Source organism: Tachysurus vachellii, chromosome 3 (genome assembly GCF_030014155.1).
Source record: "Tachysurus vachellii isolate PV-2020 chromosome 3, HZAU_Pvac_v1, whole genome shotgun sequence".
NCBI classification, from domain to species: Eukaryota; Metazoa; Chordata; class Actinopteri; order Siluriformes; family Bagridae; genus Tachysurus; species Tachysurus vachellii.
In genome coordinates, this window is record NC_083462.1 from 9,006,428 (window position 1) to 9,033,665 (window position 27,238).

The 27,238-nt window shown below is 36.0% G+C and overlaps 2 protein-coding genes across 2 annotated transcripts; one reads left to right on the top strand and one right to left on the bottom strand.

Moving 5' to 3' along the window:
• Positions 1 to 13,547: 13,547 nt before the first annotated feature.
• On the top strand, positions 13,548 to 21,393 carry tspan13b (tetraspanin 13b). Its single transcript, XM_060864863.1, has 6 exons — positions 13,548 to 13,787; positions 15,055 to 15,222; positions 16,086 to 16,166; positions 17,551 to 17,664; positions 18,981 to 19,091; positions 20,868 to 21,393. Exons 1-6 carry the CDS (start codon positions 13,725 to 13,727, stop codon positions 20,940 to 20,942), a joined length of 612 nt encoding a protein of 203 aa, XP_060720846.1. The 5' UTR covers positions 13,548 to 13,724; the 3' UTR covers positions 20,943 to 21,393.
• A 2,048-nt stretch (positions 21,394 to 23,441) lies between these two features.
• agr2 (anterior gradient 2) lies at positions 23,442 to 25,525 on the bottom strand. The gene is made up of 8 exons (XM_060864864.1): positions 25,396 to 25,525; positions 25,116 to 25,254; positions 24,875 to 24,938; positions 24,405 to 24,457; positions 24,200 to 24,276; positions 24,052 to 24,115; positions 23,878 to 23,961; positions 23,442 to 23,739 (listed from the first exon to the last, which is right to left on the bottom strand). Exons 2-8 carry the CDS (start codon positions 25,243 to 25,245, stop codon positions 23,690 to 23,692), a joined length of 522 nt encoding a protein of 173 aa, XP_060720847.1. The 5' UTR covers positions 25,246 to 25,254; positions 25,396 to 25,525; the 3' UTR covers positions 23,442 to 23,689.
• Positions 25,526 to 27,238: the final 1,713 nt, after the last annotated feature.

Below are 27,238 nucleotides of genomic sequence, written 5' to 3' on the forward strand. Positions count from 1 at the left end.
GACGCGTTTATGTCGTTGTTTGTATTTAAATCGTACTTAAATCGTATTTATTTTTTATTTATTATTATCGTTTATACTAAATTCCTTGTGTGATCAGAACTGTGTGTATTTTTTTTTGTTTAGTTTTTTATGAATTCTACAATAATTAAATTGCGGTCTGAATTCTATTCGCATTGTTGACTTGTGAACAGGACGTTTAAATAACGCAATGAGCATAAAATAACGTTCTGTTACGGTAGTTAAAGACAAAATGTTAATATCTGCTGCCCCCTTGTGGATGAAAATAGAAGTGCTTTGACTTATAAGGGAGGAATAATACAGGGTGCGGTGTGCTTGCTTTTATAGGAAAATAATCAATTCAAAAAGAGGTAATGAGATAAAGCCTGGAATATACATGAAGCCAACAATTACAACAAATTTATCCATCCTTTGTCTCCAGTGCTTATCCTACACAGGGGTGCCAGGGTACCTGGAGTCTATCCCTAGGGGACTCGGGGCACAACTTACTCGGGGCACGATCACACTTAAATGGTGAAGGAAGAAACCTTGAGAGGAACCAGACTTAAAGGGGAACCTCATGGGTGACACTAGAGGGTGTGATTATAATATAAAGTCATAAATAAAGTCATAAATGTCATAAATGTTGTGTTGATGAGGAGGTTGTTGTCCTCAAAGACCACATGGATATGTTGTTATCACCTCTTTAGTATAGTAGAGTCCAACTGGAGCTGGTAGATCTCTAGATGCTTCAGGATCCTCACAGAGTCAGCCTCATCTCAGCGGAGGTCCAAAATCTTCATGGCGCGGAAGACAATAGGATCTGGTACAATATTAAGCCACCAAGTCCCCACAAATTACAAAAAATAAAGATTTTAGCAATTAAAAAATGCAATGTATTTTTATCTGTTTATAGTTACGTGTAGTCTTGTGGATCATCAGACCAGTTAGTTCATATAATCACTTACATTATAGCAGCTATAAACGGTCACGCCCTCATCTCTTTTTTCTCTTTCTTGAAATAAAATAGTTACTAGGAAACCAAAAATCATAACCTCCTCTTTCTTGAAGACTTTTCTTAGTGGAAAACATTCTGATGGTTGTTATAAAGCTCTTTCCATAAATGTTAAATAACAAAAAGCTTTGCTCTCCATGTAAACGATGATGCATTTTCATTATGATCGTTAGATTATTGTGGACTGTCCACCTACAAGTTCATGTGAAGGATTTTTTTAATATAGAAACTCATTCATTAGAACGAATATAAACCTGTGGTTTGCTTTACAGCCAGATCTACTGTCAGAACTGCTTTTATAGAAAATAAATCCGCACCGTTTGATCGATCATAATCGAGAATTAACTACCGTCAACAAGCATGCACATGATGATGGACTTGTTCGTATCTAAACCTGAATGCATGTACCAGAAATACAAAAATACAGCTACGTTTTTTAATATCCAGCAGAAGTGCTACATTGCCTTTTGAACACAGTTTCCCCCTCCTTGCCGGTGGAGGCGTACGTCGGGGTCAGTGATGGGGTCAGCCACAGCTTAGAATTGCTCTGAGGCCTGAGAAACCTTTTTGTCCTGTGAAAGCTTTCAGAGCTGCCACACCTGCTTAGCTATTTACCTTTGCAACCCCCATCTATCTCTCTCTCTCTCTCTCCCTCTCTCCCAGTTTCTGCTTCTCTCTTTTTCTCTCTTCTTTTTGTAGTTTCAAGGTCAGAACAGACTACATGCCCATATCTAATCATTTTTCACTCGCTTCCTTCTTCCTTGCATTCTTAACATGCTTGCATTTTTCTTTGCTTCTATATATTTTATAACTGATAGCCTGATAAGGGAAAAATAGCACCTTAGGGAGAGTGCACATTTTTATTCCAAACTTGCCAGAGGCTGTTTGACTCGCAGCCACCTAGGCTGTGTGTGTGTGTGTGTGTGTGTGTGTGTGTGTGTACATGTACTTGAAACTAGAAGGACAAGATGAACCAGAAAGCATTATATAAGAAACATCACAAAAATGCATTTTAGTAGAAACTTAACTTCTGAGTTTTGCACTCATACTTTCTGCCCAAAATATATGTCTTGTATAACATTACAATTCTGGTTTGATAATACTGGTTTGACTCAGTCCAAAGGTCTGAGAGCACTCGAAAATACTTCTAGTTTGCAATTCTTTCTTTCGGGAATCAATACAACGATTTTCACTACAGAGTATAGAAGCGAGAACAATTTTAAAGTGAAAATAGAATCTTTGAAATATTGACATGAATTTCAGAATTTATTAGTGTTTGGTTTATAATAACATAATATATAGTGTGTATAATAACATAATAACAGTGTGTACTCAAGCTGCCATGGAGTCCTCAAATCTGCGAAAAACCTTATGATCTATTTTAGACCAAATTCATCAGAGTGTGATCTAAACTCATCCTTCAGTAGGAGAGATTAGACGTGAGGAAAATCTGACCATTTGTACAAAGAAGTTCACATGGTCAACATCACGAAATGAAATGAAATTTTATTTAAAATAGAGATCTTGAATTATACATTAATTTATGAACATTTATTATCTTGGTTTTAAATACTTCGATATGAACAAAAACAAACAAACATCTTTTTTTCTTTCTTTTTTTCTTTCTGTTTATTTGCTATTTTTTTTCCAGATTTTCAGCGTGGTCTCAGACCTTCGTACCTCACTATACATGCTTGTTCTGACACATTATAATTTCTGTAGTCTGTAGTGACTAAGGGCATAACAATCAGAGAGATGTTTACTGACATTTAAAAAAAGGCAATACATAAAATGAAATAAATAAATACATACATACATACATACATACATACATACATACATAAATAAATAAATAAATGTTATTTATTGGCAAATTGCTGTGATATATAAAATAAAATTATATATATATTTTTTTAAAAAATTGCATTCTGCTATTAAAAAAGAATCAACTTTGGGGTAGAAACAGTAAATCTACTTCTTTGTTGATTATTTTCCTGTAACAGCACTCACTCTATTTTTTGCATTATCTGCATTATGTGCATGCCTCTTTGGTGGCCTTATGCTAAAGTTTTTGAGAGAAGCAGGCAGCTCATTTCAGACTGCTGGGTTCGCCTCCATAAGATAGCAGTGAAGATGGCCAAAGAAATCTGATCATTAATTTTTTCAAGGCTTGATTCCATTGCAGCCCCACAGGCATCATGTGTTCAGCAAGAAACAAAAACAATTACACAGACACAATAATGATGTGGGAACGATCATAAAGAGCAACTCACAGTGATGCCTACACACACATTCCCCCTACACACACATTCCCCCTACACACACACATCCCCCCACACACACACTCATTCCCACACACACACCTTCCCACACACATACACAGGGAGAGCAAAGAAGTGAAATGCTGAGTGAAACCAGATACTTCGGCTACCTTTTTTGATCAGCGCTCATGCCTGGGGTCTACAGAGCTGTACCACTGGGCTCTGATTTCTGACTCAAACCTGTAATGACGGAGAGAAGGTGGAAAAGGTGGAGCTGTGCACTGCAGGCTCTGAGGACTTGAGATTGTCAGTCATTGTAATGATCCACAAAAAAAAATTCAAGATCCAAAGAAAACGACATACGTTTTAACATCAAATGCTAATCATGTTCATTAATGTCGTATGTGTATGTGTGCAGATCTTTACAGGCTGCAGGTCATTACACTGGAATTTGATTACAATACAGGACTGAAGATGACATCAAATAGACTGAGAAAAAAAATAGCAGGTTCATCAAGGGTTCTCTGGAATAGTAAAGGTTCCAGGTTTTCTCTTAGATGCTGGATGGAACCTTTTTTATGTTTTACACTCGGCACCTAAGCAACACTTTTATTTTAGTTATGTCTATTATATTATATTGAGTATATTCCATATTAAATTCAAGCAATGTCAAGAAGCTTTCATTGTAATTTCAATCATATATATGATGCAGTACACAGTGGAATCAATCAATGTTCCTCCAGGACCGTAAGGCTACATAAAGCACGACAGAAGTAACATTCATACATCTTTATGAGTCAGTACATCCTGGGCATTAGTGGTGGTGGTCAATCTGCAGACAGACAGACAGACAGACAGACAGACAGACAGACAGACAGACAGACAGACAGATAGATAGATAGATAGATAGATAGATAGATAGATAGATAGATAGATAGATAGATAGATAGATAGATAGATAGATAAATGAAAAGACAGACAAACAGACAGACAGACAGACAGACAGACAGACAGACAGACAGACAGACAGATAGATAGATAGATAGATAGATAGATAGATAGATAGATAGATAGATAGATAGATAGATAAATGAAAAGACAGACAGACAGACAGACAGACAGACAGACAGACAGACAGACAGACAGATAGATAGATAGATAGATAGATAGATAGATAGATAGATAGATAGATAGATAGATAGATAAATGAAAAGACAGACAGACAGACAGACAGATAGATAGATAGATAGATAGATAGATAGATAGATAGATAGATAGATAGATAGATAGATAGATAGATAGATGAAAAGACAGACAGACAGACAGACACACGACAGACGTAAAATGTACACTGTACAAAACTATGCAAAATAAACACAAAAAAATATTAATTTACAAATACACACAATATATCAATAAACGGATGCAGATTCGACAGGAAGGAAACCAGAGAACCCAGTGGAAGTGAATATGGACACACCGGTACAACCAGACAGAAAACTCAAGTTTAGCATCAAACCAGGGACCCTGAAGCTGTAAGGTGGCAATGCAACACATATTTTTTAACGGAAATCATCACAGAACTTCATAAACAAGAATCAGGCCTTACTCTATTCTTTGAAAGAAAATGATCCTCAAGTTTGGTTCTAATAAAAAGGACCTCCTTTATCACACTGGACTAAACCCTGAAAACACCTACGAGTTAATGTACGCACAAGTTTTTTAATCTAATCTTTATCTACCCCTATCTGTGGTGTATCTGTGACACATTTCCATGTTCTTTCTTATAATGGAAATCTTAGAGCCGTAACTGGGGCATCAATAATCCTTTAAACTATTCATGTATTCACACCTAGAAGCCAGTAGTCGGTCCACCTACCTGTGCAGAGGAGAACACATGAAATAGCTCTTGTTCAGGATCGAACCAGGAACCCTATAGCTGAGAGGCATTAAAATATGTGCATATATAACACAAATTCAAAACGACACTTATTACATTCTAAATAAAGGGCTTAGGATTTGACACATGAGAAAGTCTTACTGTACTAAATCTGCTCTAATGGAGGATTACCAACATTTCCAATACTGAAGCAATGCATTAAAAATTAAGTCTCACGTTTTTTTGTTTTTTTAAACCAAGTCAAAACTGAACTTAAGTAACAAATTACCATAATTAGTTCTATTGAAAATGTCTCCAATCTCCAGAAAAGAAAAGTTACAGATTAATTTCTATTCTAAACAGATTTGGATGAATAATTCATAAAGCCACAGCCCAGCTGAATTCTCCACTTCATTCTGAAGACGTTGATTAATTGTCTAGAGCAGCAAGCGATAGTACTGGAGACGAGGCAATTAAAGATTTAGTATAATTCACATGCTTTAATACATATTCATTTCTAAATGTAACAACAGACACAGGATGTTTTTTTTTTTCGTAAATACGTGATTATTTAGCCTTTTCTGAAGGAATCTCCAGTTGTTAGGCAAGATTTCCAACATGGGCTAATTTGATTCACAAACACTAGAAAAAATGAAAGCAATTTTAAACAACATTAAACTAAATTTAAACCAATCTATGCACAGATAAAGAATAAACACTTTGGCACTTGCTGCATTTGGAAGAAAAATGAATTAGTTGATTGACAGTTTTTCCAAAAACAGCACATCATATCATGTCAAGTTTCACCCACAGACTTCTGTTACTCAGATATTTTCTGTTTACTTTCTTTTTTCAATTTTCCTGGAGTCAGAAAAGAACAGAAATAGAAAACGTATACGTAACATGCTAACATTAGCATGTTCAATTTCTAGCCATCATTAAGGAAGCGTCTCGCTTTATTATTCTTCTTATTCTAATTTTATGTTTTATCTTTTTATTTTTAATTACTGTTTTAAATCTAGACTACGTCTCGATTTCTTTTATACACTGAGAGCCGTAAAAAGCATTTTACTACATGTCGTACTGTGTATGTTTGACAAATACAATTTGATTTGATTTATTTATTTATTATAATCCCACAGATGATGAAAAAAAATCTGTTGCATTCCTTTTATTCTTTTAATTTTCGCTTCATTTTGCTGCATGATGATGTGTTGTAGTAATTAGTATCAGTTTCATACACTGCTGCAGTAGTCAAACGTTCCTCGCCCCAGGATGCCTTCAGGAGGTCCTTTGACGTTTCTCTATGGTGAATCATTTTTCCAGCATGTGCCTTCATGGTATCTAACATTTGGGTCAAGTGCTGAGAGTGACTGTCTCATATCATCAGTCAACTCTGACCTTTTTTGTTGTGGTGTCTGCCTCTGGCTGATCCACTGTGTCAAACTGCTGCTACTTTGAAACAAACATCCATGATGTAGACAACAGACTGACTGAGACCTTAGCTATTGATTATTATGACCATGATGAACAACTTCTTCATTAGCTAACAAGCTGATTTTCTTCTTCTTTAATTTGAGTTTGCCTTGACTTTGAGCTTTCCTCTATGTGCAATGATTGACATTCGTGTCACTCACCCAGTGTCCTTCACCGGGCATCGTGCCACTGCATTAAAAGCCTTTTTAATTACCCACGCATCAAGATTAGCTTTTTTTTAATCGTCTGTAACTCCCAGCGATCTATCAATCAGTGCCGAGTAGACATTTAAGCAACTCCAAGGTCAGTGACATTATAGTTCCACAGTTTCCCCAGGGAGATGCTCAGTGGTTAGCACGCTAAACGTGCTAATTAGCACTGGCAAGCAGAGCATGTTGTGAAAAAAAAATCTGTAAATCCATACTGGCCTGAATATGAAGATAATGCAGCTGAACAAGGCAAAGATTAGCTGTAAAAACAGAGAGCAGAGGTACTTATTATTGCTGGTCAGTGCTTGATCAAATTCCTTTGTCAGCACTTTAGCAAGCGATTTCAGCACTTGACAGCTTGACCTTGAGTGTGTTTATCACAGACAAACAAGGGCTTGATGGCACTAACACTTATGCACACCAGTGTTCAGAGGACAGGTCAAGAACGTGAGAGAATGTGAGGAGAGAGACCTCCCTCAGACTGCATGGAAACCGGGATATAAGCTGAGCAAACTGTAGTCTTGCATCCAAGATATTTCACGCATTCTCTCTCTCTCTCTCTCTCTCTCTCTCTCTCTCTCTCTCTCTCTCTCTCTCGTATTGTATACCTTGTACCAGTGTATAATAATGCCTGTATCCCCATAATTATTCCCTATATATATATATATATATATATATATATATATATATATATATATATATATATATATATATATATATATATATATATGTGACAAACAGTATAAATTACAAAAATCTTCCACTATCCGGTTTATCCCGTCTAACTACTCCAGCTCAACTGTCAACTTTTCAGCCATTAATCAAGCTCTCGCTGGCTTAAAAAATGCTCCTGTTAATAGCAAAGGAACCCATTTAGAGCCACACACTCAGCTCTACATTGTAAATGAATGATGTCCTCTCCTAGAAGCTTTAGCCAGTTTTAAAAACTGTGATATAAATGAGCAAACGTTCTCACAGGAGGCGAGGCTGAGAGTGATAATGCACCATGACATAAAAAACGAACACAACCCCCATGAGAGCCCAACATGAGCTCACACTGAAATAGTTATTCTCCACTCCAGCAGCAGTAATGGCCTGACGAGCCTGCTACGCACGGTACACCATCACTCAGACGTGGACTAAGTGCACCAGGTAGTCACCATGCAGCTGAATCATTACACACTGCTCCACTTTCCTTTTAACAATTTAAGGGATTCTTCTGATCTCAGCATGAAGTCTGTTTCAGAAATAAATCTCATCTTGGACCAATAATTCATGCAATTTGTAAATTTCAAAAGGCTCTTAAAATATTCCCTCAGGAAATTTCACTTTGTGAGAGACTTTGCTAATCTAATCAGCCCTAAAAGGCAAGTTAAAGTCTCTTTCACGTGTCTGAGTTCACTCGCACTTTTCTCCGACCCCAGATATTTCGGTTTATGACGTGTAAGAGGTTAAACAAAAGAGAGCAGAGAGGAAATGCTGCCAAAATAAATCTTGATAAATGGGTTTCTGTTACAGTTTAAGCTTCAATGTTAAATTCTACTTTCATTTGTTTTCTGGATTAAATCGCAGAAGTACAAGACATGTTGACCTAAAAAAAAATCCATGTATAAAACCTTGTATTTTGTTAGTTTGTTATAACTTGTACAATGTAAAGTGCTATAACAGAAATTATTCTGTATATTATTGTAACACATTCCACCTAATGAGATATTCAGTATCACTGTGCAAACTTTCTGTTGCAACATCTTAGCAAACTTTTTTTGTCATTGAGAAAATACAGCCATAAAGGTTTCATTGAGTGTGTAACCTTTTAACTGAAAAACAACAGCATCTTAAACAAAATAGGGGAAAAGTTAACATATCTTAGTCGGTCCAAATGGGGAATAAGTCCATTTTTTTAAGGCAATACATTTTAGACTATTATAGTTTAATGACATTGATAAAAGTAGAAAAAGAAGCAATTCATGGACATAGATTTTGATGTAATGTACAATAGAAAAATAAAAAAATCATCAGACACAATGTCTTTTCATAGAATTAGCCTATTTTTGTGCATGTGTATTAAATGTAGTGGCCATGGAATATTATTTAAGCTAGGCCACCTTAACAACCCTGTCTATGACATGAGTCGTTTTCATCCTGAGCAAAGAGCAAAGGAAGTCCTGCCCTGGTGGACCTGTTTAGTGCTTGATGCAGTTCCTATTTAAGACCACTAGGGGCAGTGACGAGACTAAATGGGGCACATGGATACACAACATCTAGAAAGATGAGCAAATCAACTGCTTATATCTCAACATTTTTTAAATCTTTGCTCACTCAAAAGGAGTCATTACTATTTAATTTAGTGTTGACTGATATGATACCAGGCAGGTTGGAATGAAAGATGAGCCGGAAATTGAATCTACAGAAACAATAACATTGAGCACTTTAATGTAAACCTGTGATTTACTGTACAGCTGAGTTAGAAAATGAATCAACACCTATTGAGCCATCAGATCTCAGAATTCAACCGTGCTGTGGTGTAAAGAATACTATAACGTACTATAGTTACATAAGGGTTTTTTTTTTTACAGGCATCGAATAAGCCGATCATTTTGCTGCACAGAAAGTGTGAGTGCCAGCTAGGCAGTGCGTCAACCTTTGATCTCCCTCACATTGCTAATTGGGAAAATAATGCACAGGAGACGCGTATCAGCAGTGAAAATAATTAGAAGTGGATGTGAGATGACAAAAATAGAGTCTGAAAAAGAGTCACAGTGAGGAGTGTGAGACATGGTAGGGCTAGATAAAAGAAGAAGAGCAGTACAGTAGGACAGGAGAAGGGCACAACAAGAGTGACAATTAATCGCTTTGTCCTAAAAATTCTCCTTAAAGCAGGTTCACGGGGTCTGAAAACATAACGCTATTGTTATTCATAGTCTGTCTTGCTCAGAACATCAAAAACATTGATGCGTTGATCCTCTCTCAGCCTGCAGCAGAGTCTGGATTTATAATTTTGTGGTTTCATTTAAATTAGTGCAGTGCACATGTACTGTTGTATAGGACAAAAAGAGAGCAGGTATTATGAAATATATGAAAGGAAGGTCATGAACATTTTGAGAATTATTCATGGTGTAATATATCTGCTCTTATATTTAAATACTGAGTATACACAAGTGGGTTTAAGACCAATATGGCATAGTATATCTAGTCATAACTAGACTATACCTAGGCACTTAAAACATCTTTAATCCGCTGTTATTTATAGCTTCACAGTTAAGGGTCTGTGCTCAGGTTAGACTCAGTCTCTTTCTGGCATCTGGCAGACTTCTGATAATGAAAATGTACAAAAATATATTACTGTAAAACAGAAAAAATGTTGACAATCAATCATTACTGATTCGTTCTGCCACAAATGAATTAGTCCAGCTGGATCTGATCCAACTACTCATACAACACTAACCCCGATCTCTAACATCCCTTTACAACACATGTATCCAGTTTGAAACAAACTCCACACCATGGACTTTGGGGTTGAGATATAGAAGCTTGATTAGTTCAGATTCTAACCCATGGACTTTTTGTTCAACAGCAATTCACTCACTCGACCATGTCCTTGGTGCCTTAGTACCTTACTGAACGCTGTGAGTTTAAATCCCACTTGCTTGGACTTTATTTTGCCTAATTTCCTTGTAAATTTCTTAATGTTAGAAAATGAACTAGGACATTTTTATAATCAGTGAATACAGTCACAGTCCCACTGAGGCCAAATAAAATCACAGAAACTCATCTCATGGTATTGATGTTTTTTATACCCTTTATCGTAGACCTGTTCTTTGTCTTTTTTTTTTTTTTTCATTTGGACCCCATTTTCTGAGGATAGTAATTTCTACCCCACTGCGCCTGGGGAACCATGAGCAAAGAGACTGTCGCTACATTTAGCAATTATTTTCAGACACACAGTGATCCAGAACAATGCTCTAAGAAGCCATGTAGGGATATGAATTTTTGAGGCCACCCATTCTGAGCAGGGGATAAATTATGAGGTAACACTGTCCTCTAGAGGTGAAAGTAAAGAATAAAAGGTGACACAAATATAAATGTATGATCATTCTGATCATAGTAGGTGATTGATAAGGACACCGTGTAGAGAATTATTTATTAGCACATGTAACCAATCCAGCAGCACATGAGGGTTTCACTTTTCTTATCACTTTGATGACATAATTTGTTATATGTAATGTTATAGCAGATATTCTTTGACCAGCCTCTGTTTTTCCTCTCTCTTTGGGTTACATTTACAGAATTTCGCAGACACACTTATCCAGAGCAACTTACATTTTTATCTCATTTTACATACAGAGCAACTGAGGGTTGAGGGCCCAGCAGTGGCAGCCATGGTATTCGAACCCATAACCTTCAGATTGGAAGCCCAACACCTTAACCACTAGGCTACCAAACATTAAATCAGTCTTTCATCAAGAAAATTTACCGCATTTGGCAGACACTGTTATCCAGAGCAACTTACATATATCTCATTTATACAGCTGAGCAATTGAGGGCTAAGGGCCTTGCTCAGGGGCCCGGGAGTGGTAGCTTGGTGGCTCTGGGATTCAAGCTCACAACCTTCCGGTCAATGGTCCAATACTTTAACCACTGAGCTACCATATGCCCCAATGGGACAAAAAAATAAATCAATAAATGCATCAAACATTACAGAAAAATCGAGTGATAAACATAGTCACAGGATTGACTTTTACTAAATGCTGACACTTGAGACTCCTTCCATAATTGCTACAATCTCCTCACAGAAACTCATATTAACCATATTAACAATGACATGTATATGTTTGTTTTAATGTTTATGTATATAGACTGTGAATTCTTAGTACATGTTAATATAGAGATGATGGCAAGTGCATTAAAATGAGTACATTTATATAAACCTAGTAGCTTAAGTTTCAGAAAATTATTCAACAATTTCTAATCAATATGTCAAATAAAGCGTTTGTTCAAGCATACAGCTACATATGTGATATAACCCCGTACTGATGTTATATATAGCATCGTAGCATCAGCTATATATAACAGCAGTCGTGCACTGCAAAGATGCCTCTCACTGTGGATGCTTAGCAATGAGAGCAACTGGCAACGTCATACGAATAAAATTGACCAATCAGCTTAGACATACGCTCCCTCCTCCAATCAGGGTGGCCATGTTGAGAGAAAACCGTTCTATATATATATATGTGTGTGTGTGTGTGTGTGTGTGTGTGTGTGTGTGTGTGTGTGTGTGTGTGTGTGTGTGTATATGTGTGTGTGTGTTATGTACAGTTTTGTTTGTTGCACTCAATGAGGGCTTTATTAGGATTATCAAATCATTCACCTTTGACCTATGCGGAATGTTTTATTTTGTTTGTTTGTTTGTTTGTTTGTTTGTTTTATCTCTGTAAATGTTATCATCTGTTTTGTGTAAAATAAAATAAAAATCCCAGATCAGCATTTACAGAAATACACAAACCCAGCTCATCTAGCTCCAACAGTCATGGCATGGTCCTTACTGATGGCCTGTATCTGTATAATTGTATGCACTGTACTGCTCGTCTAACTTTTGGCCTATTAGGTAATTAAATGAATGTATAGTTGTACAGGTATTCCTAATAAAGTGGTCAGTGGTTGTATATACACTCTATGGCTGCTATAGCACAAGAAAGTTAAATATATACTAAGAAATTAAAAGATTATTTCACCATGGTCCTGGTCATTAGCACAGAAAATACACTGTTATTGTATTTTATACTATAATGTAAAAACTATAAATAAAATCAAATTAGCATACAGTGTATATATAGTGTATAAATAAATAAATGCAATTAACTATATTAAATGTATACATTTAAAATATATATCCTGAATAATATATTTTTGTAAAGGTGATCATTAAAATTGAAATGGAATTGAAATGAAAATAAATCTGACCATCTGTAGAAGAAAGAGAACATAGAGCTACATCCACAACACCATGCTCTTGGCTTTTACATGAACTATATATATATAGAAAAGAGAACCTTTTTCACAGTAAACAGGTAAATATATTTGACCTCAATATTTTCTGTTATGTGTGTGGTGCACATGCAAAAAAAAAAAAACCTAGTGCTGTGATTTACACAAGGCAACAGGTCCCCACAGCCATATTTACTACAACAGCATGATTACAGATGTAATATTGCTTGTCTAAAGAAAGCAAAGTATTTCCAAGAAATTAATATTAAGTAACCGACATTTCAGAAACAAAGGTTACAAATATTTTGTTCATTTTTGCTGTCAATGAAAATAGTTACCAAAGGAGTTACAGCTGGACAACTAGATCTTATCATCCAGAGCTACTTTTAATAACACACTGTAAACATGTCAATTTTATTGTAAACATATCAACAAAAGAATTTAGTAAAGTAATAAGTGAGAAAAGGCGGTCTTGCAGTTTTACCAGATAGAATGAATATTTCTATATAACTTTGTATTTTGGTGCTAAAGAAATGCATGTAACAATTTAACATTGTTACCCAATTTAACACACTAATAAATCCAATTTTTATAGATCCAATAAACCCCAATAATATGAATTTAATGTTTTTTTTGTTTGTTTTTTGTTGTCACCTCTCAAGACTTGAAGTGAACACAGAAAGCTTGCAGCTCATTTCGAGGATCTGGCAACCTTCGACATTCGTCTGGCTTGTACAGCGTTTTGCAGTCAGCTGCGTTTTATTCATTCATTCACCTGCTCTACTCACCGCAGCGATCAGTTTAACTGGAGGGATTTCGTTGTGATTTATGTAACCGTGCTTAGGCGTTTGTGCTTTTTTGGTGTTTTTGCGCATAGTTTTGAGAGTAAATCATCGACTAAAATGAGCTGCGCCGGATTCACCTGCTCCAAGAATTCCCTCTGCGCCCTCAACATCCTCTATGTGGTGAGTAGCTAACGGGAAACAACCATATGGACACATTTTTCTCAGCTCTAAGGACTTACATAGACGTGCGCAAATATGTGGTGCGTAAATTGTGGTGCGTAAAATTCGGTGCGTAAAGTTGTCACAGTAACCTTGGTAAACAATATCCAAACAACTGGGTTAATATGAATTATTCAAGATAATCAGGGGGTTTTGGTTTCACTGTATCCGTCTCCACTGTCTTGCACTGGGGTTGTTTAACACTGTTATCTTTGAAATGATACAAAATATTATAAAATGTGTGCTATTACATTCGAGCATATTATTATTATTATTATGTGTACCTATAGAATAAAGCCCATGTTTCCTTTCTGTTTCCTTCCTTCACGTCTTGTTTTTGACCTTGGCTTGATTACATCTTCGTGTATGTGTTTTGTTGTTGTTGTTATTTTTTATTCTTTTATTTTAAAACACATCCTAATTCTCGAAATAATAAGTTACAATTGTGTCCTATTGAACCCGTTAAATCACTTTATCTCGTTTATGACAAGTTGCTTGTCACATGTTTCAAAGCTTTTTAGATCTTTGTGTATGTAATGTTATGACACCAATAACATATTTATTTTATAGTTTGTTACTTCCTGGAAAACAATTAAATCTTTTTGTTGACCCATCCTGTACTTGTTTTGCTCTCACCCAATTAAATGCTCTCAATCAAGTTTATATTCTGCCCCCAGGGGCGTGTCTTGCTTTACAGTAGCAGCTTTTTTTGCAGCAAACATGGTTCATTAGTGCAATTATTTCTGTGCATATTCCTGTACAGTATTTTCTTTACCAGCCATCACTTGGTATTAAAAAAAAGATATATAAGAGGAGTTAAAAGATGTGGGTGATGTCTGTTTATAAAACGAAATATATAAGCATGTAGAATCACATCAAGCCATTTGAACACACACATTTAAAAGGCATGTTTAGTGGATTTCTATGTTTTGGAGTGACTTTGGGTTTACTGCAACAAAACCATTTTAAGCTTGTTGCTAGATGTTAAGTTAAATCAGACTAAACTGGCTCAGTAGTAGCTGTATATGAATAACATGAATAAAAGTTAATTAAACTGGTTAAACTTTTATTTCCAAAATGTGACCTTAACATTATTTGTTTTATATTAATCTTGAACCTTGTATCACGTCTAGCTTCTGTATCTTGTTTTATCTGTTATATTGGTGTTTTTATCCTTGCTGACTCACTGTGTGACTGCTGTGTCCCTGTGTTATGTCTCCTCCTGCAGATGGTGAGCATGTTGATGATCGGCATCGCTGCCTGGGGAAAGTGGTTTGGCCTGGTCTCCAGTTTCCAGGTGGTAGGGGGAATCATTGGCATTGGGGTCTTTCTCTTCCTTGTTGCTTTGGCTGGACTCATTGGTGCCATAAAGCATCACCAAGTTCTTCTATTTTTTGTATCCTTTTGCTGTGAAACATATCTGTTCCCTTGACAAAAATCCACTGGAATCGACTGCCTAAGAGGCATGTAAAAAGATGTTTGTGTCTGGCTACCTGCTTGTTCTGGACATTTTGCCTGATTCATATGTTGAGAGATGTTTAGCATGATTTATGTATTTTGGAAGGAGTCTCCAGTGTCCATGCTTAGTAACAGAGGTAAAGAATTGCTCGAAGTTTTTAACAAAGATTGTAGTTTCTCGATAACTTGACAGTCTGCAGCTGTTAAACAAATATAAATTCTAGAGTCACTGTAAGTGATGTAAGTGATAACAGGAACTAACTAGTCCACAATATTCAGAGTAGCTCTAGTGTAGTAGAGTTGTGCTGTGGAGAACCAAATCACTTAGGAAATAATCGACATCAGGGTGATAACTGTAACTCGGCTTAACGTTCTTCCATCATTTGATTATTTTCGTCTTTTATCTCTTTACATATTGCCTACATTATGTTCCAACCTTTTGTAACTTGTACAGTTCCATAAACAATGCATTAATACATGAACATCATTTTTTTTCCTGAGATTTGGATTGTTTCTGAGGTTTGACTTATATTCTTTTTAAAAAGTCAGCTTTGTAATCAAATATGCACCTTCATTGTTTAAGGGCTGTCAAGGCTGAACTGTCCTCGCTCATTTATAGCCATTGTTTGTCCCCCTTTATTTTCCATTAGCATGCAATAAGATGCTCGGTGTCCATTTACGCTTCGTAGCAGAGCTGTCTAGTGCACGCTCTGCAGTTCAGAAACAGATAGTCCATGAAAGTTGAATATTCATCATGCTCTGTTTTTATTCCTTTATCTCTCCTTAACCCATGATTATTAGTACATGATTATCCTGTTCCTGGTGTTTGTGGTCCAGTTCTCTGTGTCCAGTGCGTGTCTGGCCATTAACAAACAGCAGCAGGTAACATCTGATTAGATCATAACACTTTTCATAAAGTCCAGAAAACCAATCAGTATCAGAGGCTCTTTGCGTGTCATGCTAATTAATTTTGGAGTTTAATGGTGGTGAGATAATGAAGTGAAGTGCTGCTGTTTTTCTTGGCACTCACTTTGCCCTGCTGATCAGTTATATATTACAGTGTATTTTGGCAAAGCTCTTAGACTGAGCCTTGTTATTTGCTGCCTTGAAAATCTGTGTGGATTCAAGCTTTTGTGCCTTTCTCTGAAATGTTTTCATATATGTCTTTGAGTTACATTGTAAATACTATAAATTTTATAAAATGATGATGACAGTTGTTTACATTTACAACATTTGGCAAACGCTCTTATCCAGAGCGAATTTATCTCATTTTTTTTTAAATATACCTCTGAGGGTTAAGGGCCTTGCTCAGGGGCCCAACAGTGGCAGTTTGGTGGACCTGGGATCAAACTCACAACCTTCCGATTGGTAGCCCAACACCTTAACCACTAGGCTACCACACACCAACAGTTGTGCGCATATTTCAAAGTGACACATTAGTAATCTATCATCTTTATGGCCACACTATGTGGGCAGAAGTTTGTGTGCGCTTGAATGTGATCTTCCCCAAGCATTCAAGTTTCTCTTCACTGAACCTAAGAAAGCTGTGCCAACATGACAATGCCCCTGTGCACAAAGCAAGCTCCATGAAGACATGACTGTCAGGCTGATGTAGAAGAACTCGGGTGTCCTGCACAGAGCTCTGACTTTGACTCAACCCCACTGAACACCATTGGGATGAACTGGACAGACCGGACCCCAAATCTCCTCACCCATCATCAGTCTGCAAACTTTTGGCCAGCTTGTGAATTAATCATCTGCTGCTGATGACTTGTCATGGATGTGCTTGAAAAGAATTAGAACAAATGGAGATGAAATCAAGGCAGAGTTTCACTCTGTGTAATCTCTTCACAGGACTCTATCTGCATGGTAATCTGCGTGAATCTACAGAACAGTCTAGAAAGAACTCATATCATATTATTCTGTGGACTCATCTTATGGTGCTGTTGTATTCACAAATATCCTCATCAAACTTTAGATCTTTAGATAACAGCAAATATCTAAAGTGGTTGCCAAGTATGACCTTATATTGTTTTTTTTTAAGACAAGAGAACCTAGTTAGCCCATTCAGACCATTTGCCCCTGACCATTTGCCCAAATCTTAAAGCCACACAGAGTCACAATATACATATATGTATATATGTATACATATATACATATATGTATATGTATATATGTATATATATTAAAGCGCCAGTCAAGTAAGTTTTGTGTGTGTGTGTGTGTGTGTGTGTGTGTGTGTGTGTGTGTGTGTGTGTGTGTGCAGAATGAGCTGTTGGAGGTGGGCTGGAACAACTCACAGACCACACAAAGGGATGTTGAGAAGAGCCTGAACTGCTGCGGATTCTCTCACGTGGAAGTCAACAGCACCTGTCCAGCTGTAATTCTCTCTCTCTCTCTCTCTCTCTCACACACACACACACACAAACACACACACACACACACTAACATAGTTTTTTCTGTCTTTCCGGGGACCTTCTATTGAGAAAATATAAACACCTAAACCCTCATTCTAACCTTACACTCAAATAAATCCTGAAACAAAAAACAACACAAATTTTGTCAGGACAAAGTGATTGCGCTCTATTACACTGCCTGGGCTAAATATGTGTACACACACCTGTGCACATTGATATATTTCAGATTTATTTTAGAGCTTTATGACTTTATCACTAGCTTTAAACTAGTACGTTGTGTTATTTATCAATCCTGGGACATTGTGGTTTTGTTCTTGTTTTAATTAAGTTCAAGGTCAATGGATGTCTAATCTGTTGAACATTTTTGCTCTAGTTTTAGTGTAGACGATATGGATGTTTATGAACGTCAGGCTTGTTTAGTCTGTTTTATTTCACTAACCTTCATTGCACTGATAATTTCACATGGATGACAATTTAAAGGTAAATTTGCAACTTAAAAATGAAATAGCCGATAAAAATAGCTATGTTTTACGGATCCTTTCTTTCTATTGTTATAACATCAGAAAGTATAAAATAAAATCTGAACAGATCGCCTTTTTCCACATCTATGTAAACTAGCACAAGCGGGAGAGTTGTTTTTTTAAGAGATAAATTTTGCAGACCAGCTGTAACATCCCTCTCTGTATAATCAATGATGGATCGTTCTCACCCTCACATATCATACTAAGACAAAAGCCTCCCACTCCAGGGCCTGTATTCATAAAGATTCGAAGAATGATCTCAGAAAGCTCCTAATTTAGATTAAAAACAAGGCTTTTCTAACTAGGAATCTTGGTCTATGAGTGATTCAGGATTGTGATTGGTTATTCAATAAAAAAGGATCTATTATAAGATCTAATCTGTAGCACGATCTAATCTGTAGCATCATTATTCAATATTGTATACAATACATTTCTTCTCCGTCTTCACACCCTCCTTCAGCCATTTTCTCCTCTGATAAAGAAACTTTTAAGTATCTTAAAAGTCCTCCTCTTGACTCCTAACACTTATTGACCTTATGAGCTCTTTTAAGGGTTAAGATGCTTAATGAATAACTTTTATCTTTATTAGGATCTTCTTTCATCTTAAGAGGAAACGTCCACATTTCTAAGACTTTTCTTTGAATTTTGTCACTAGGAGAAACTCTATACACTAAGAGTTTTCATAAATACGGACCCTGGTCTATAGCTAATGTTGTTTATCAAAGATTAAGTTCTGATTTGTTTTCTTTCTCCTGCAGGCCTGTTTCATTCATTCCACATGTGACACGTGTGCAGCAAAGATCCTGGAGCACGTTGGGGAGGTGCTGCGCATCGTCGGAGGGATCGGACTTTTCTTCAGCTTCACTGAGGTAAGGCCCGGACTTTTACTGCATGTCTAAAATGATGAAAGTATAAATAGATACCAGCGATGTACAAAACATTGTTTGCTGATTGTCGCCACAATATTTCCTTTAACAATAGTAATAACCAGTGTTGTAATGTAACGGAGTACAAATACTTCGTTACTGTACTTAAGTAGAAATGTCACGTATCTGTACTTTACTTCGCTATTTAAATTTATGTCAACTTTCACTTTTACTCCACTACATTTCCTAGATAAAATGTGTACTTTTACTCCGCTATATGTCCACTAAGCATCTTCGTTACTCGTTACTCCAAAATAAAGTCAGAAGAAATGTGTGAGACTGCAATAAGGGAGGTTTGGTGAATCACTGCTCCTAGATTGCATTACACACGTCCGCACGCTCTACGGAGAAGCACAGGGACGCGCAGCGTGCACGCGCAGTCAGAGCTGGAGGCGTTTATCTATAATGTTAATCGGCGGAAAGCCGCAAAGACGGCAACCAAAAGCAGTTAAAATTTCACTATTCTTATTACCAGAGTTTATAGCACAAACAAAATATTAATGCAAACAACCCATTCAATACTAAATAAAAATAACATTTATTGATTTGGTCTTTGTCTTGTGAATATTTTTTATTAATGACTGCATTCATTGGACACACTGTTTGTAGAGAATGCACACATACATGAACTGATCTGATTCAAGACTGGCATCATTACATCATGCATAAAATTTTGGTGTCCACTTTTGCCATTTAATAATACCATAACTTTTGGCTTACTGTGTAGTCATATAATATATAATATAAAACTTCTTGTTATAAATTCTCACTGATGGCAAAAACCCCCCTAAAGATGAAATCCTAGAACTGCCCCTGATCTTATGTCTACAGAAAATCACTGAAATTTTACTTTTTACTTTTACTTCAAATACTTAAGTACAGTAAATATCAGAAAATGACTTTTGATACTTAAGTACAGTAAATATCAGATACTTTAAGACTTTTACTTGAGTAATATTCTAAACGGTAACTTTCACTTCTACCAAAGTCTTTTTCTAGTACGATACTTGTACTTTTACTCAAGTATTGCTTTCTAGTACTTTATACAACACTGATAATAACCACAGAAGCTTGCGATATAAAATATATATATACTGTACATTTGCTGTGCTTTTGAGCATTTTCAAAAATTTCTGATCTCAGAAGGTCCAGAAACATTTTCTATGAGTGTTTTGAGAAACACTGCAACAAGTGGATCTCACAAACATCCTCAAATTTGGGGAGAAGCAAAATCCAAGTACATGCTTTTCCGAGTGAGCTGAAATTTGGTGTACTCCACTGTGGTGTACTGAAAATCTTGTCCACCTTCAGGCAGTCAGCTATTGTTTTATTTATTGTTCTATAAAACTTACAGAACAACCTGCAAAGAGTGCTTAAACCGCACAGACGTCCTTGTAATATATTTGTTTATTCATTGATTATTTGTCCTATATTGTCAAAAATATATCAGACATTTACAGAAGAGATTAAGATTTAATTTGTATTATTATTATTCTGTTATTCGTCTCAAAAAAAGTAATGCAATTTACATTGTAATTCTGAATAACAATTTAACAACATAAAAAATCTTTTTAAAAATCGATTTTAGTAAAATAAAAAAGCAAATTTGTCATTTTTTTGAGAAATGACCACCCACTAAATACAGAACACACTTTTTCATGTTTTAGTAAGGCGAGCATCCCTATATTTCCTTTTCCTCTCCTGTTTCCTGTTTTGTAGATCCTGGGGGTGTGGCTAACTTACAGATACAGGAACCAGAAAGATCCACGAGCCAATCCTAGCGCCTTCCTGTAAACCCCAGCCTGGACATGGCAACTTCCTGTCCTCCATCCTGCAAACTTGTCTGACCACTGGACTTCTTACTAGAGCTCTGTCCAACATCAGAAGTGTGTGTTTGCTTTCTCTGAAGCAGAGATCACTGCTCGTTCTCGCTGCTGCGTGTGCTGATCATTTTAAAAGAGTGCAGTGTTCTGAGGTATATAATAATAATAATAATCATCATCATCATCATCATGTATATATCATTGAGCTGATTTTTTGTTTTGAATGGAGCTACCACGACATCAAATGAAATCGAGGAAACACTTAGTTGTATAGTTAAGGGCTAAAAGTAACCATATTTACCATCTTATGAAAAAATAAACAAGCACGGAGAGAAAAAACTGTGACGGGAGAATAGTATCGTTAATCAGACTCTTGTTACTGATATGAATGCAATAAATTGATCCTCATTTTGTTTGTTGAATATGCATTTTATTTATTCTTCTGCATGACAAGAAATTTGAAGTTAATTCATTTGGTGAAAAAAGAACAGTGCACGGTTTTTATTCATTATCCGTGGTACAGAAACACGACATCCTGTTACATTAAGTTTAATACTCTTGGTTTGATCAACTGTAGCTCGGGAATCACAAAACGTACATCATACTTGTGTGTGCTATCATGTGTGCATTCATGTGTAGATTTGGCTTTGTGCATGAACACTTCACTATAGTGTGCATCCATATTCTACGGTTCTGTGAACTATGCCTTCATCTATTACAAAAAAAAAAACAATAAATATTGGGGGGGAATCTGAATAAAGGGCAGATAAATCCCTCATTTCTGTTGTCCGGTTTTTGTTTGGGTTAAATGCAGGGTTTATAGAAAGCAAACCCGTTTTCTTTCCTGTTCTCAGGAATTTTTTTTTTTAGACTAATTGTTTCCTTCATTCCTAAAACCTAAAACCAGTTTTGATTGGTCAGTTAAAAGACAAAAAAAAAAAAACAACAACCAGGAATCGCTGACCTGCTTTCGTAATTGGGTATCTAGGCAACCGAGTTTCCCGTAAAATACTTCACCGGTTTTGCCCTTTACCCCTCCTTACAGGATATGAGCTGGTGGGCTTCCTTTAACTCAAGCTTCAGGCAAACCAGTCAAGCATGCCAGAGTTCCTGGAGCTATGCATTAATTCGCTACACTTCTATTCTCTTAAACAGGCATTTTTAATTTAATACAATTCTATCCTTCAATTATATACGTTACTGAGGTGCCAATTTAATCAATATCACATTTTTAAAATGTTCAAAAATACTTATCTTTCATTTCAGCCTCATAAGGGGCAACTGGGCCCTATTTTAGAACCCCTAAGTGTGAGACTGGAATATACCCCAGATAGGACACCAGGCCATCACACTCAGTCGTACCTAGTGACCAGTTTAATAGAAGCCATTCACCTGCATGCACGTTTTGTTAGACAGTACAAGGAAACTGTAGATCATAGAAGAAAAAAAAACCTGTGCTCACACAGAGAACACAAAACTCCACACAGACAGTAACCTGAGCTCTGGATCGAACAGGGGGACCCACGAGCTATGAGGTGGCAACGAAAAAGCACTTTGTTCTGAATTAAACACAGTAACATGCCAGAACAACCAAACAAAATGTTAAAAATCATGATCACACTTTTGTTATTTCACACTTATGTCTTATATACGTTCATTTTATGTTAATAGCAGCTTCGATGAAACCTCTGCTGTACCCAGTGTGACTGAAAACCTAGCTAGGGTGCTAGAAGAAACCTTTTTCTAAGAGTGTATTTAAAAATTCTTTATTTATCAAGAATCTAGAAATATTCATATTTTGTATACTATTAATATATCCTATTTGTGGTCCAGTAATCTGGGAAAATACCTCAGTTTATGCTAAATAATAGCTGTTTAAAACACAAGCATTATTAAGTTACCTCACAAAAAGATTCTTAGCCTTACTTTTCTAAATCTGGGTTGTTGGTTGTTGGCAGATTGTGATGTCTTTCTCTACAGCACACATCTATATCGTTCTGTCAGCTGGAGGATCAGATGTTTCAAATGTAAAATCAGTCCCATTTAAATCTTTTAGGAGGTGTTAAATACTGAACTGTAGCTGAACCGGGTACGAAGTCAGAAAAAAAAATGAATCATATTTCTTTATTTATACTTGTTTAAAATTCCCTCACTTTAATTCTTGTCTTCAGGTTTTATGGAATATAGAAATTTTAGAAAAATAAATGTGTTAATTATGTTATATTTAACCTAATTGTTCTTTTTTTGTTGTCTAACCTATCTGTAAGATCTGAGATACCAGACACATGCATGGTAAATATTTTTATAGGTTTTTACAGGAGAGGAAAAACCCACAAGAGCTAATAAGAAGTTGGTAAAACTTAATCCTACCTACTTAAACACTCTAGTGAGGGCAATTATTTACGAGCAGGGAGTCCAGAAATGTGGGAGTGACGCTCATTTCATTACTAATGAAGACACAAGAACAGAGTTGAACAGATTTTATCTTTATTTATCCAAAACATGTGCATCCCTGATGCAGTACATTAGATGAAAATTCGGTCTGTAAGGCTGACAGTAACAGAATCTCAAAACAAAATACATCCAAAAAATGACTTCAAAGATTTCCAGTGCGTTTTTTTTTTTTTTTTTTTACAGAATTATAACAGATAAAGGACCTTAAATTCTAAATCGGAGAGAAAATCCACTCCAGGATGGATGACGTCATGAGGTTGTGCCTTACAACTCTGTCTTCAGGAGCTTTTTGGCTCTGAGCATGTTGTTCTGCACTGTGAGAGTGAATAAAAATGTCATTTAGGTCTTAAATGTAGTAGGATTCTGCTTATAACCACTATGATTGTCAATGAAACATATAATTTCTACAGTGAGTAAAATTAGAAATGTAACAAATTACGGAGTCCACTTACGGAGTGTCATGTCACTGGGCTCATAAGCGTACATACGGTTGGCATAACGGCCAGTGATGTCAGCACGAACAGTCATTGAGGGATCTGGGAAAAAAGTAAAGAGGTCATTTTTGTTCATTTTGTCTTTTTTTTTTTTAGAAAGATAAATTTATAGAGTCTAATATATACACTCACCGACAAAGATGATTCTGGGAACATACTGGCCATCAGGAGACAGGTGCTTATCTGTGGTTTCATACTGTAATACATAGATTCGTAAAATCACATCATTTTCATTTCATCCACAGAGAAATCCCTAAAAGTTTAAAGATTTAAGACTCACCACCAGGTTCAAAAGGATGAAGTCCTCGTCGGCTAGTTTCTGGATCTCTTTGTCCTCAGCGAAAGCCTTCTTCAGGCCTGGTGTGGGAACAAAACAAATGTTTGCTCACCTAATATTTAGCAAAGAGCTAAATAAATGTGCAAATAACCACTTAAACATTAACGGATATGACGTTCCTGAAGAGCAGGATTATAACAAACTTTACCCTGACTGTGTGGACATTCGTTCAAGTGGAAGATAACCATCAAGGGCTTGTTTCTGTAGAAATAGAATTAGAGTTTTATCAAAAATATGTTTCATCTGTAGTCACACATGAAAAGCATGAAAAGTCACAGCACCATGTTTAGAGGCTTCTCTGACCATTTAAGCATTTTCATTTCCTTGTAAAAGATATTGGACACCGAAACAAATTCCAGTACATCATCCAAGTGTTTAGTAATGATATAGTTGAATAACTCATCCAGAATGTGCCATCAGAGCCTTAGGATTCTTATTAAACTGGATAAACTATAAGTTATTTTATTGGAATTTGCTATAAACCACTATGCCGAAATGCTTGTAAAAGATACTGGACAATGAAGCAAATTCCAATACGTCATTCTAATCGTTAGTATAAAAATGGTTGATGAACACATTCTGCATATCCCAACATTGCCTACAAATATTTCAACTTACTGTGAACGTGCCAAGAAGAGCGCCTCCTCGTAGGTCTGAGCCCAGATCAGTTGATCTCCCCATCCTGAGAAGAAGAAACAGAGAAGTCACAAAGAAGTACAGAGTTTTCTCGCAATTTGAGATCACATAATATGAGCTTCAATGAAGAATGAAGCAAATAAGAATAAACTAAAAAAATATAAAAAATTCATAGTGTGAATTGTAAGAAATACATTATAATGTAGTAGTTATCCATAATCACCTCTGGAGAGAGTCTGAGGAATTCGTTTCTCCTTCTTGACTGCAGGCTTTTCAGAGGTTTTGTCTGGCTTCCCCATGGTGGAAGTCACGACCACCAGGACCAAGAGCACTGACAGAAGTCCTTTAATCATCTTCACAGGCTGATCGAAAGAGATTTTTGTACAGTGAGACTAAGGTGGAAATCAATTCAAGAGTGTCTGACTATCGAACAAAGAGAAGTCTCATGGAATGAAAGCAGAAATGGAAAAAAGGAAAGTTTTGTCAATGCAGAAAGCTCTCACCTGTTCTCGAGTTTCCCTTTAGCGAGTGTGTGTGTGTGTTCAGTCTCCCAGTCCTGCTGTGGTAGCTCACTCTCACCTGAGCTGCATTTATACACCTGTTCACCTGCATGTCCCGCCCCTCCTCTTTTTCCTCTTCAGGAATGCCTGATTCTACACCATCCTAAAAGAGTTGCTATTTACCTTTACACTCTCATAAATCTCCTTTAAATTTGGCCAAATGTTTTTCTGAATATCACTTGAATAAAAGTCAAAAGCATGATACATTTTCAGAAGTTTGGTCTTTCTCTAAAAGTCCAAAAAAATTAAGAAAATGTATTCATTTTGGTTGCGGTTGGCTTCGCGCCAAGGCCAGATCAGCAGAATGTCATCAATTCTATGCAAAGCCTTCAATGATTAGGCTTTTCATGATTGGCTCAGGTCTTAATCGTGATGTCAGGCTTCTGTTAAACAGCTTTCACTACCACTGACAAAACCATGACGTGTTATTCAGAGTGAAAAAAACTTCCCTTGGAAAATGGATTGAATTTACTAACTAGATAGAACAATTTTTTATATATATATGCTGTGTTATATACATATATATACAATGGAATTATCTTGGAATGAAGATTTAAATCCAATTCAATTCAAAACTGTTCAAATTTTATTTTTACATGCCTACGTACATTTTATGTTTCATTGTATGCATAGGGTTCAATACTATACAATATTTGCACTACACGTCTAGACGTATACAATTTTTATGCAAATAATTTTTATGCGTTACTTCAATTCTATTCAAATCTCCATTCCAAGATAATTACGTCCTATATTTAAAACACTGTTCTACATATATACAGTAGGATGTTACTATCTCATATATATAAATATATATATATATATATATATATATATATATATATATATATATATGTAATAGTATGTAAGACATATATAGCATGTAATTATCTTGGAATAGAGATTGCTACTATTAATGCCGCTGTTTACATAAAAATGTAATAAATGATCAAATGTATAGAAATGTATCTGTAATTGTCGTTACACAATGAAAAGCAGTCTATATACCTGTGTACTTTTTGTCAAAATACTTACAGATGTTATACGATATGCAGATATACTCTAGAGTAACTATATTTTTATATAGTAGTACAATGTTAGTAGTACAATGTTATGACATTTTAAAAAAATGATATACCTAAATGAACATCTGAAGAAAATTGATTAAATTGAGACATTAAATATTTCATTTAGTTGTTTCGCATCAATACAGAATACTAAAAAAATACTATGCTTGTTTAACTTTAACGAACCTAATCAGTTAAAATATATTACTAAATAATTTCTTATCTATTTAAAACCTACACTGGTTATAATTTCTTAAATGAAACTTAAATGTGGACATGTTTTAGATTTTTTTAACTGGTTGTTATTTTATAGATTGTACCACTGCTGACATTTGTCTGGGCAGAAACCCAAGCAGAGGAAGGAAGACGGTTTGCTGTATGTTGATGTTTCAGCACTTGGAATTCCACTGTAGCACGAGATCCTTTTCCTCTGTACTCTTTTGTTTAGATTAAATCATTGTTCTATAATGTCTATTATATCTAACTTAAATGACTGAAAAGCTTTGAAATGAAAATGTATTCAGGCTCTTTAAGGCTGTCGTAGTGTTGAGGTTGGGTGTGTTTTATGTACATAGTGTTCATGTCCCTGCTAACCGGCTGGAATACCTCGAGGAGGAAACTGACTGATTGTTAACGCAGTTTGGGAACACTGACGTGTCCATATTAAACCAATCCTCTAATAACACGTGTGGTCACCGTTGCTGTGTTATTTGCCATGT

Coding starts and splice junctions, on each gene's coding strand:
- tspan13b (XM_060864863.1), top strand. CDS start 13,725: ATGAGCTGCGCCGGATTCACCTGCTCCAAGAATTCCCTCTGCGCCCTC. Junction 13,788..15,054: donor CCCTCAACATCCTCTATGTG/GTGAGTAGCTAA, acceptor CTCCTCCTGCAG/ATGGTGAGCATGTTGATGAT. Junction 15,223..16,085: donor ACCAAGTTCTTCTATTTTTT/GTATCCTTTTGC, acceptor CATGATTATTAG/TACATGATTATCCTGTTCCT.
- agr2 (XM_060864864.1), bottom strand. CDS start 25,245: ATGATTAAAGGACTTCTGTCAGTGCTCTTGGTCCTGGTGGTCGTGACT. Junction 24,277..24,404: donor CGAATGTCCACACAGTCAGG/GTAAAGTTTGTT, acceptor TTCCCACACCAG/GCCTGAAGAAGGCTTTCGCT. Junction 24,116..24,199: donor TCATCCTTTTGAACCTGGTG/GTGAGTCTTAAA, acceptor TATGTATTACAG/TATGAAACCACAGATAAGCA.